The 12,373-nt window shown below is 41.8% G+C and overlaps 1 protein-coding gene across 5 annotated transcripts in view; it reads right to left on the minus strand.

Moving 5' to 3' along the window:
- PALB2 (partner and localizer of BRCA2) overlaps positions 1 to 12,373 on the minus strand; it is a 37,548-nt gene that overhangs the window by 16,067 nt on the left and 9,108 nt on the right. For all 5 annotated transcript variants that reach the window (XR_010152314.1, XM_016929636.4, XM_510877.6 and 2 more), the window contains 6 exons: positions 9,825 to 10,654; positions 9,389 to 9,460; positions 6,749 to 6,910; positions 4,530 to 4,615; positions 3,492 to 3,653; positions 1,882 to 1,998 (listed from right to left, as the gene is read on the minus strand). Coding sequence is in view for 4 of the 5 variants with exons in the window: in XM_016929636.4 (XP_016785125.3) it covers positions 1,882 to 1,998; positions 3,492 to 3,653; positions 4,530 to 4,615; positions 6,749 to 6,910; positions 9,389 to 9,460; positions 9,825 to 10,654 (1,429 nt within the window). In the remaining variant the exon portion in view is untranslated. The remainder of the gene's footprint in view (positions 1 to 1,881; positions 1,999 to 3,491; positions 3,654 to 4,529; positions 4,616 to 6,748; positions 6,911 to 9,388; positions 9,461 to 9,824; positions 10,655 to 12,373) is intronic.

Here is a 12,373-nt window from a genome sequence, read left to right on the forward strand (position 1 = left end):
ACCAGGCCTGGCTAATTTTTGTGTCTTTAGTAGAGACGAGGTATCTTTAGTAGAGATGGGGTATCTTTAGTAGAGACGCCACACTTTTTTTTTGTATACTGAGTAACTTTGGACTGTATCCTAGTTACAGTGATATTAATATGTTGCAAAAACTTTGTATTCTGTTAGGTTCCTCTGACAAACACTGATGTTTTTTCTTTTTAAAAATATTTTTTAAAAAGGAAACATTTACTGAATACCTCCTATGTGCCAGACAATATGGTTAAGTACTTTTAAAATACAATTCTATTGACTTTTAAAAAATTATTATTTTTTTTGAGACAGAATCTTGCTCTGTCGCCCAGGCTGGAGTGCAGTGGCGCAATCTTGACTCACTGCAACCTCCGCCTCCTGGGTTCAAGCGATTCTCCTGCCTCAGCCTCCTGAGTAGCTGGAATTACAGGTGTGCACCACCACGCCTGGCTAATTTTTGTATTTTTAGTAGAGCTGGGGTTTTGCCTTGTTGGCCAGGCTGGTCTCAAACACTTGGCCTCAAGTGATCTGCCTGCCTTGGCCTCCCAAAGTGCTGGGATTATAGGCATGAGCCACCTGTGCCCGGCCCTGATTTTTTTGGTTGTAAGTTTGTCTGTCCTAGTAAACAGTTAACTTGGCTGAACTTGAACTCCAAATGCCGAAACTGAAATTCGTTCTTTCAGTCTTACCTGAGCTGCTTTCAGTCTTACCAGACTCCAAGCAGTCTGACCTATGAATATGCAGTTTAAAGGGTCAATCAAATATTTAGGTAAACATTATAGCTAGAATTTAGGGTTCTTTTTTTTATTTTTTGCTCTCTCCTTTTTAGGACTTTTCCCCTCCCTTTCTAGCAGCTGCAATCACCCTGAACTCTGTCCTTTGGTTCTCTAAGCCAGTGGGACAGAAGATCTTCTATTAGGCTTCCAGTCACCCAGTGAGCAGAGTGGGCCTTGCCCCCTAGCTTAAAGCCGTAATAGGAATGTTGCCTAGCGCCATTCCCTTCACCTAAAGGGAGAAACCCCTCCACTATGTTTCTTCTTTTTCTTGTTCTCTGGTGCCTTTAGAAAGTTGTTTTTTGTATTTTTTCCAGAGTGTATAGTTATTCGAAGGTAGACAGTTGGTCTGACAGAAACTACTCAACCACTAACCAAAAGCAGAAAGAAGTGTACATCTTTGAAAACAGAATTCCATTTAGTTTTAAATAGTCTACTCAGACTGATCTTTTTTGGTTATGTCTCAATTAATATGATGTTGTTGGTAAGTCAAGTATATAGTATCTGATAAAAAAACCATAATCAGGCCGGGTGCAGTGGCTCATGCCTGTAATCCCAGCAATTTGGGAGGCCAAGGCGGGCAGTTCACTTGAGGCCAGGAGTTCGAGACCAACCTAGCCAACATGGCAAAATCCTTTCTCTACTAAAAAATACAAAAATTAGCCAGGCATGGTGGCTCACTCCTGTAATCCCTGCATTTTGGGAGTCTGAGGCAGGTGGATCACTTGAGGCCAGGAGTTCAAGACCAACCTGGCCAACATGATGAAACCCTATCTCTACTAAAAAATACAAAAATTAGCTGGGTATGGTGGCACATGCCTATAATCCCAGCTACTCGGGAGGCTGAGGCAGGAGAATCACTTGAACCCAGGAGGCAGAGGTTGCAGTGAGCCAAGATCACATCACTGTACTCCCACCTGGGTGATAGGAGGAGACTCTGTCTCAAAACACAACAAAAACAACAACAACAGCAACACAAAACCACAATCATGTTTACACATACTCTCTTATTTAATCTTCACAACAACCCTGTAAAATTAGAGGTATATCCTCATACTACAGATGAGGGAACTGAGGACCTAGAGGGAAAGCTTACCAAATAACAATGTTGTTCATAATAGTAGTACCAAGCAGAGCTTCTTGCATCCCTTGGACCTCAGCAAAAGTTAGTATAGTCTCCTCAGGGGGCATCAAAAATTGGTTTTCTTTGCCTCTGTAATTAAAACAGTATGAAAAGTCAGTACTTTGCACTAAAGCAGTCTCTAGGTAGCCCTTCTCCGCATTGTTGAACTATGCATAATATAAACTAACCTAATATCAGGAAAAAAAAAATCTAACCCAGAAAACGTGTATACTAAACTTTCTACAATGAACATATATTACTTTCATAATATCTACTTAGATATGCTGCAAGCACCTCGAATTCATTATATTCAAAATTAAACTTGTTAACTTTCTCTATAAACCTTTTGTTTCTTTCTGCATTCCTATCTCAATGAATTGCATCACCATCTAATGTCCAAGTTTCAGGGTTGGTCACCACTCAAGTGACCACCTAGACTGGGGGGAAGGAGACAAGGATAATACCCACATTTCGAGCTTGGTCACCACTCAAGTGACCAACCCTACCATGTTGATATTCTCTCCTTCCTCTCAATCTAGTCAATCACCAAGTCCCAGTAATTTTATCTTCTCATCTCTCAGAAATCTGTCTGCTTCTTCCCATCTCCACTAACATACCCCTAATTTAAGCAAACAATTATCATCTCTTGCCTAGATTACTGCAACAGATCATGAATAAATAAGCCAAAGTTCCCTGCCCTCCATTTTTAGAAGATAGATGAATAACAATGAAATGTAATTGAAAAATAAAAATAAAGTGTAATGAGTATATAATAGAGAAGATGCTGTAAGTTCAGTTTGCAACATTTTGAATTTAAGGTGTCCCCAATACGTCTAATAAATAGGCCTGCAGGTCTAGAGCTCAAGAAAGAGCTCAGAGGTAGAAATGTATGTTTGCAAGTAGTCAGCACCAAGATGGTCAGTGAAGCAATGGACACAAGTGTGTGGAACGAGGGAAGGGTCTAGGACCTTAAGGTATTTCTATATTTTTAAAAATATTTGTGTGTATGTGTGTGTGTGTGTGTTTAAGATTAGGTCTCGCTCTGCTGCCCAAGGTGGAGTGTGGTGGCGTGATCACAGCTCACTGCACCCTTGAACTCCTGAGCTCAAGTGATCCTTCCACCTCAGACTCCCTAGTAGCTGGGACCACAAGGCATGCTCTGCCACACCCAGCTAATTTTTAAATTTTTTGTAAAGATGGGGCCCCGCTATGTGGCCCCAACTGGTCTTGAACTCCTGGGCTCAAACTTCTGCCTTGGCCTCCCAAAGGGCTGGGATTATGGGCATGAGCCACTGTGCCCAGCAGAGGTATTTCTAACGTTTAAGGGACACACAGATTTCAAAGAAGACTGAAGAACAAACTACATTTGCTGAGCCTCTCACCTTCTTTGACTTCATCCCTGACATGTCTGGCTTCCACCTCACTAACCTGCTTCTATGTCATAGCCTAGTGTTGATGCGGTACATGCTTATATTACACCCCCAGCACAGAAAAACGAGATCCTAGTTACCCAACTTTCTCTGAAACCTGTGATAAAATCATTCTTCATCTAATAGTTAAAAATCAATCAATGCTTTTCTTACCCTCCATCTTCTGCAAACGTCATGACTTCTACTTGTTGATCAGAAAGGGTCCCACTGCTACTAACTAGCCTCCTCTTTGTCAGGCCAAGCACAGCTTTTATATTTCCAGACTTCAGTAGTACTTGCTTTTCACTTTCATCATCAGAGGAACAAAACAATGCCCTAAGCCAAATATAAGGAAAAATGGGGTGATGTGAGGAGTAACCTTTTAATATTAAAGGACTAGGTTCACTTTTTTTTTTTTTTTTTGAGACAGAGTCTTGCTCTGTCTCCTAGGCTGGAGTGCAGTGGCACAATCTTGGCTCACTGCAACTCTGCCTCCCAGGTTCAAGCGACTGTCCTGCCTCAGCCTCCTGAGTAGCTGGGATTATAGGTGCGCACCACCACACCTGGCTAATTTTTCTGTATTTTTGTAGAGACGGGGTTTCACCATGTTGGTCAGGCTGGTCTCGAACTCCTGACCTCGTGATCCACCTGCCTCGGCCTCCCAAAGTGCTGGGATTACAGGTGTGAGCCACCATACCCGGCCTTTTTTTTTTTTTTTTTTTTTTTTTTTTTTGAGACAAGGTCTCACTCTGTCATCCAGAAGGAATGCAGTGGTGGCACGATCTTAGCTCACTGCAACCTCTGTTTCCCGGGTTCAGGCAATTCTCCTGCCTCAGCCTCCTGAGTAGCTGGGATTATAGGCACCTGCAGGTGCTATACACCAGGCTAATTTTTGTATTTTCAGTAGAGACACAGTTTCACCACATTGGCCAGGCTGGTCTCAAACTCCTGACCTCAGTTGATCCACCTTCCTTGGCCTCCCAAAGTGCTGGGATTACAGGCGTGAGCCACTGCGCCCAGCCTAGGTTCACATTTTAAATAGAAACTTCAGTCAGGGATGTCATTCTATTGATTTTTTTTTAAACAAATCTCTCTCTCTTTAGATCTTTCAGATTCTTTCAAGACTCAAGCCTAGGTTATTACCTGCACTTAAAACCAGCTGACAGAGACAAAGATGAAGGAAAAACAAATCACTCCTTGGGAATTACATACCTGATCTCTCTGATTTCCAAATTTCCCAAAGCTACACACACGAGATTATACACATCAGGCACTGGAACTATCTGTAATACTGGAACCTAAATAAAACAAAGCAGCCAAAAATTATGCTTGGTTGTTTCATTTTTGTTTAATCCAGATTTTCCAAAATTTATCACATTCTTTTGTATTCTCACTGTACAAGGATAATTTTCATCATTTGAAGGCTCAGAAAACTCTTTTTATTAGCTGTAAATCTAAATAAACTATATGCATAATAGTGTTTACTGAGCATTTACCTAATGCAAGGTATAATTCTAACAATAGGGGAATAATTGGGTATATTTTGGCATGTGAATGAAAATAATATTTATGCAGCCATTTAAAAGTATATCTATGTTCACTGAACAAATATTTATTGGGCACCTCTGTGTAAAGCACAGTGTTAGATGTTGTATATATTTGGAGAGCAAGAATGAGGTATATTCAAGTATGAAGACTCTACAGGAACAAGGAAATTTTTTTTTTTGAGATGGAGTTTCACTCTTGTTGCCCAGCCTTGAGTGCAATGGCACGATCTCAGCTCATTGCAACTTCCACCTCCTGGGTTCAAGCGATTCTCCTGCCTCAGCCTCCCGAGTAGCTGGGATTACAGGCATTCGCCACCACACCTGGCTAATTTTATTTTTAGGAGAGACGGGGTTTCACCATGTTGGTCAGGCTGGTCTTGAACTCCTGACCTCAGGTGATCCACCCACCTCAGCCTCTCAAAGTGTTGGGATTACAGGCGTGAGCCACCTCGCCTGGCTAGAAAAATGTTTATATGTATGGTGAGAAAAGACAGATCTAAAAATTTTAAGCACACTAAGATTGCAAGCATGTAAGATGTATATGATGGTGGGAAAAGACCAGAAGGAAATACATGTAGAAAAGAAGCAAAATAATGCCTTGGTGAAGGGCAAGGAGTATAAATATCAGCAAGTGTCAAAGTCAGAATAGACATAAAATTCTAAGCTCCTCCAACAGGTCTAGTGTAAAAACCCGTCTCTAGGCTGGGTGTAGAGCTCATGCCTGTAACCCCAGCACTTTGGGAAGCCGAGGCGAGTGGATCACTTGAGGTCAGGAGTTAGAGACCATCCTGGCCAACATGGTAAAACCCCATCTCTACTGAAAATACAAAAATTAGCTGGGCATGGTGGTGGGCGCCTGTAGTCCCAGCTACTTGGGAGGCTGAGGCAGGAGAATTGCTTGAACCCGGGAAGCGGAGATTGCAGTAAGCCAAGATCGCCCCACTGCACTCCAGCCTGGGCAACAGAGTATGACTCTGTCTCCAAAAACAAACAAACAAACAAAAAAACCCATATCTAGATAAACCTGTGATCGGCTGGGCATGGTGGTTCACACCTGTAATCCCCAGCACTCTGGGAGGCTGAGGCAGGCGGATGGCTTAAGCCCAGGAGTTTAAGACCAGCCCAGGCGACATGGCAAAACCCTGTCTGCATAAAAAATATAGGCCAGGTGTGGTAGCTCACACCTGTAATCCCAGCACTTTGCGAGGCTGAGGCAGGCGGATTGCCTGAGGTCAGGAGTTCAAGAACAGCCTGGGCAACATGGCGAAATCCCGTCTCTACTAAAAATACAAAAAAATTAGCCAGGCATGGTGGTGGGCACCTGTAATCCCAGCTACTCAGGAGGCTGAGGCACAAGAATCCCTTGAACCTGGGCGGCAGAGGTTGACAGTGAGCCGAGATCATGCCACTGCACTCCAGCCTTGGTGACAGGCAGGACTCCATCTCAATAAAAAGAAGAAGAAAAAAATACAATAAAAAATTAGCCAGACATGGTGGTGCATGCCTGTGGTCCCAGCTACTTGGGAGGCTGACGTGAGAGGATTACTGAGCCTGGGGAGGTTGAAACTGCAGCGAGCCATGATCATGCCACTGCACTCCAGCCTGCATGACAGAGTGAGACCCTGTCTCAAACAAACAAACAAAAATTTGTGATAAAGCGAACAAAGCAGGATGTTAATGGTAGAGTCTAGAATGGTGGGTATATGGGTGCTCAGTATACAACTTTTCTGGATGTTTGAAACTTTTCATAATAAAATGTTGGGGAAAAAACCTCATCTCTGTTCTGCCTTGCATGGTCATAGCTCCCAATTTTGGTAAGCTGCCCATCTACATTATCAGGCAAATGGCTGCAAAGATCTCTTTCAGCTCGAGATTCCCACTTACCTCTGCGAAGTGCCAGGTATAAAGTTTTTCCCACTGCCAAGCATCCAGAGCTTTCCAAAGAGAAACTACATCTTCGCAAGCAGTTATGATACATGGCTCTTTACAACCGGCTCTTTCCCAAAACATGGCACTCACATCTACGGAACAGGAACCTGAAGGATTCTGACACAATGGCAACAGTTCTGTTAAAGTGGCACTCGAGTGCTGTTTTATGCAAAGCATAAGTATGCAAAGTGATGAATTATAATTCAATGAAACAGTAGGTATGTAAAATTTAAATCTTATGCAGATGAAAAGAAAGAGCTTTGTGGTTCTTATGTACCTAAAAAAATGCCTATCAAATTTACATCATGAAAGATTTTATTTTTTATTTATTTTATTAATTTTAATTTTTGGGTGTTTTTGGGACTGAGTCTCACTTTATCACCCAGGCTGGAGTGCAGTGGTGCAATCTCGGCTTACTGCAACCTTCGCCTCCCGGGTTCAAGCGATTCTCCTGCCTCAGCCTTCCGAGTAGCTAGGATTACAGGCGCCCGCCACCACACCCAGCTAATTTTTGTATTTTTAGTAGAGACAAGGTTTCACCATTTGGCCAGGCTGGTCTTGAACTCCTGACCTCAAGTGATCCACCCGCCTCGGCCTCCCAAAGTGCTGGGGTTACAGGCATGAGCCACCGTGCCCGGCCCATGAAAGATTTTAAAATGTATGGTCCAGATGGAATAAATTCAGATATAACCACAAAAAAAAATTCTGTAGAACTTATCCATTTGAAAATTAAACATCCTGATGAACCACTCATGGGCTGAAACTACAGGTTTCAATGTTATTCCTCGGAGGGAGTAACATTGAAACAACATACATTATACTATCTACTATTATGACCATGGGAGCACTATGTATCAAACCACAGAGCGTGGCCAAAACAGTATTTCCAAGAAAATTTGGAAATTTCCAAGAAAAATCATAATCACAAAGGCATTTTTAAGAAAACAAGAAAGATTAAAATCAAGTAAGCATGCAGCTCAGGAAGTCAGTACAAGAACAAAATAAGAACAATAAAAAAAAGTAGGAAGGAATTATTTACAGTTATCCTGTTTATTATAAAAACAGAAATAAATGAACTAGAAAACCAAACAACAACAAAAAAAAAACACAACCCAATTAATAATCAATACAACCAAAAACTAGTTTGTTTGGAAGACCCACGTAATGGCCAACTCTCGAGTCTAATGTAGAAAAACAATAATTTAGAAATGGGAGAATGGGGAAGAGAGGCTTAATTGCATATACACAGATTTTAATAATCTATAAGAAGTAACTTTTTACCTACACATTTGAAAATATGAACGAAATAGTTGATTCTTTAAGAGACTAAGTTATTAGGACACTGGGCATGGTGGCTCATGCCTGTGATCCCAGCACTTTGGGAGGCCAAGGCAGGTGGATCCCCTGAGGTCAGGAGTTCAAGACCAGCCTGGCCAACATGGCAAAACCCCATTTCTACTAAAAATACAAAAATTAGCAGGGCGTGGTGGCGCACGCTTGTAATCCCAGCTACTATGGAGGTTGAGGCACGAGAATTGCTTGAACCTGTAGGCGGAGGTTGCAGTGAGTGGAGATTGGAGATTGCCCCACTGCACTCCAGCCTAGGCAACAGACTCTGTCTCAAAAAATAAAATAAGTTATTAAAATTGACTCAAGAATAAATTCCGAAACAGAGCATAGGTATTACTATGCATCCTTTATAGAAAAGGAATCTGGGGCTCAGAGGTTACACAATTTGTCCAAGGTGACATAGCCAGTAACTAGGAAAAACTTTATGTGGATTTGAAGTGTTTTCCCTCACACCAGTGATTCTCTGGGAGAGCTTCTGCACCCCCATCTTCAACCCTACACCTAGGACATTTAGTAATGCAACATTTTCAATTACCACACTGCACAGAAAAGATTAACCACTAGAACTGCTCCCCATTTTCTTATAAATCGCCATAAGTGATTCTTCCAGAAACATTACACCATTTGAGTAGGAGAGGCATGAATAACTCTCATTTCACTCCGTCAAAATGCCTGTTAGATTTATTTTATTTTATTTTTGAGACAGAGTCTCACTCGCCCAGGCTGGAGTGCAGTGGTGAGATCTTGGCTCACTGCAACGTCTGTCTCCCAGTTCAAGTATTCTCTTCCCTCAGCCTGCCTAGCAGCTGGGATTATAGGCGCCCACCACCACGCCCGGCTAATTTTTGTATTTTTAGTAGAGATGGGGTTTCATCATGTTGGCCAAGCTGGCCTCAAACATCTGACCTCAAGTGATCAGCCCGCTTCAGCCTCCCAAAGTGCTGAGATTATAGGGGTGAGCCACCGTGCCCAGCTCCCTAACTTAGATTTAGACATGAAGTTCAGTTACTTAGCCTAAGTTGTTCTTGCCAATAGGTTGGCATAGAAACTTTAAGAGGAGAGCTCAAAACATAAACAGAGGTAAATATTGGGAAAAATAACCAATCCAAATCTGTTTTTCTGAATCTGTTTACCAATATCTTTAATAGTATTAAAGAACAAGAAGCTATATGACTGAATTCTTTTCAATTCATTAAAGTTTTCATATGTAAGACACGAGATGCTGGAAGAGAATATTCTTCTGACCTTTAACTCTGAAACCAATTGTAGGTTGCCTGGGTTTATGCTATCAGAAGCAGGAAGCTCTGCTGTTTCAGTCTGTGAAAACAAAAGTTACATCATTAGTCTACACTTTATGTATAATGTCTGCCTGCATTACCCACTCATCAAAATGTCTACTTCGTATTGTCTTTATTTCCTCTTATAACAGCAGCAAAGCTCCAAATGCAAACTGTTTCACTGATAACAAAGAGAATAGGACCTCCCATATTTAAAAGAAACATTTTAATGAAACTTAATTTCCCCAGAATGAACTTAATGATTACAATGAAATCATATCAAAGAAACACGTCAAACCATTCTTAAACGTGGAAGGCCCAATGCGCAAGCAAGTCATGCTGTTTACATTCACTAAGGCATTTCATTCCTTCAGAGAAAATTTCACAGAGGAAATGGATTGTACCTGTTCGACGGAATGTTTATGCAACTCCTGGCATGTGTTTCTACAGAGCTGATTTTCTTTAAAAGTGAATGACTCAATGGGTGGAGGTGTTCCTGGCGGGACAGAGTCACAGTCACAGGTAGGTTGTCCTTGCCTGCCTGACACTTGCAGGGTGGTATGTGGTTTTGCTGGGCTGCCTGAACTGTCGAATTGTTTAGTATCACTGGCAAGACAGACTGAGTCTTTCAAATGAGCAAGTTGGGGTGTGCAGCAAGTTCGTCCAGCAACTTCTGTAGATGCTTTTTCATAGGAGCCTTGAGGGCCAAAGGCTGGAGTAGTACCTAAGATGGGGAAAGCAGGTGAACACATGTCTGTGGTAGGCCTGTCATTATCATCAGGCGCAACCGTATTTAAAGGAGTATAAAGTAATATGGATGAAGAAAGGCCCGTCTTTGTATGCTGGCTTTGTGAGTTTGGCCTTTTGGGATGTGATTTTCCTGGTAGAACAATAAGGTCCTCTTCTAAGTCCTCCATTTCTGTATCCATGCGTTTAGGACTCAGTTCCTCTGGAAAAATACAGCTGCCCTCTTTAAGGTGTCTCTCTCCAAACATTTTTGACTCAAAGGGCTCCACTGGTTTTTCTGAGCAGGACTTCACTTTTTCAAGCTTAAGAGGTCCAAAGTCTTCATCAGGTAACTGAAAGTCTGTGATACTGAGAAAAGACAGTTGTTGCTTTAAACTCAGCATTCCATCCCTATGAAATGGAGCCGTGAAAGCATCATCATCCAAGGATAAATAAGCACTATTACTCCAAGAAAGGGAATCCTCTTTTTGATGACGACTTTTCTTCCCTAAAGAAGAAAAATAAGTCACAAAATAGTAACAAAACCCAACAAAACAGACAATCTGTTGCACTGATGACAAAGAGAATAGGATCTCCTAGATTTAAAAGAAACATTTTAATGAACCTTAATTTCCCCAGAATGAACTTAATGTTTACAATGAAGTCCTATCAAAGAAACATGTTAAACCATTCTTAAACGTAATACCCAACAAAGAGTGAGCTTCTAAACTCAAATATACTAAAAAATGTTCATTACTTTTCCCATCCATGACTCAGAAACTTCGGCGAAGGGTTCAAACAACGGTCATGAGTTAGTGATTAATTAGCAGCTATTTTTCTGCACTACCCAAAACAGTGTATTGCTAGCCAGGTATGGTAGCTCACAGCTGTAATCCTAGCACTTTCAGAGGTCAAGGTAAGAGAATTGCTTGAGCCCAGGAGTTCCAGACCAGCCTGGGCAACACAGTGAGACTGTCTTTAAAAACAATAAATAAATAAATAAAAATTTAAAAAAATAAGGCCAGGCATGGGGTCTCACACTTGTAGTCTCAGCACTTTCAGAGGCTGAGGCAGGCGGATCACTTGAGGTCAGGAGTTCAAGACCAGCCTGGCCAACATGGTGAAACCCCATCTCTACTAAAAATACAAAAAAAAAAAAAAAAAAAAAAAATTAGCCGGGTGTGGTGGCTGGCGCCTGTAGTCCCAGCTACTCCGGAGGCTGAGGCGGGAGAATGGCGTGAACCCAGGAGGCGGAGCTTGCAGTTAGCGGAGATCGCGCCACTGCACTCCAGCCTGGGTGACAGAGTGAGACTCTGTCTCAAAAAAAAAAAAAAAAAAAAACTAAACTAAAAAAATTAGCTGGGCATGGTGGTGCATGCCTGTGATCTCAGCTACTCAGGAAGCTGAGGTAGGAGAATCACTTGAACCCGGGAGGCGGAGGTTGCAGTGGGCTGAAACTGCACCACTGCACTCCAGCCTGGGCAACAGAGTGAGATTCTGTCTCAAAAAATAAATAAATAAATAAATAAATAAAACCAAACCAAACAAAACAGTGTATGGCCAACAGTATAAATAAATAAATACATAAATAAATAAAACCAAACGAAACAAAACAGTGTATGGTCAATAGTATTAACTAGGAGAAGGGACTGAGGACAAGTCTCAACTCAACCACTGATTTGCAGTGAAACCTTAGGCAAATCGATTTATTTCATTTTCCCTTTTCTCATTGTCTCTCATAAGGGAAGTGAACTAAAAATACCTACATTCTTTCCTACCTCTAAAACTGTGGTTTCAACAGGCTGCCAGAGTATGGTCTACAAAATGCTGGCTCTTCTCACTATGGAAAACTTAGTCCCCTTTTGAAGCAAAGAGTAATTTACTGCTTTTTGTTTGCTGGTTTGTTTCAAGACGAGTTCTCACTCTGTTGCCCAGGCTGGTGTGCAGTGGCGAGATCTTGGCTCACTGCAACCTCTGCCTCCCAGGCTCAAGCAATCCTCCCACATCAGCCTCCTGAGTAGCAATTTACTGCTCTTATTGCAAATGGTATCCCACACCATTCAAAATGTTGCTATATCCTCAATGATGAATGCATAAATAAACTGTGGTATATACATACAATGGAATACTAGTCAGCCATAAAGAGGAACAAAGTACTGATGCATGTTACAACAGAAACATACCTTAAAAACATTATGCTAAGTGGCCAGGCTCAGTGGCTCACACC

This window comes from Pan troglodytes, chromosome 18 (assembly GCF_028858775.2).
Source record: "Pan troglodytes isolate AG18354 chromosome 18, NHGRI_mPanTro3-v2.0_pri, whole genome shotgun sequence".
NCBI classification, from domain to species: Eukaryota; Metazoa; Chordata; class Mammalia; order Primates; family Hominidae; genus Pan; species Pan troglodytes.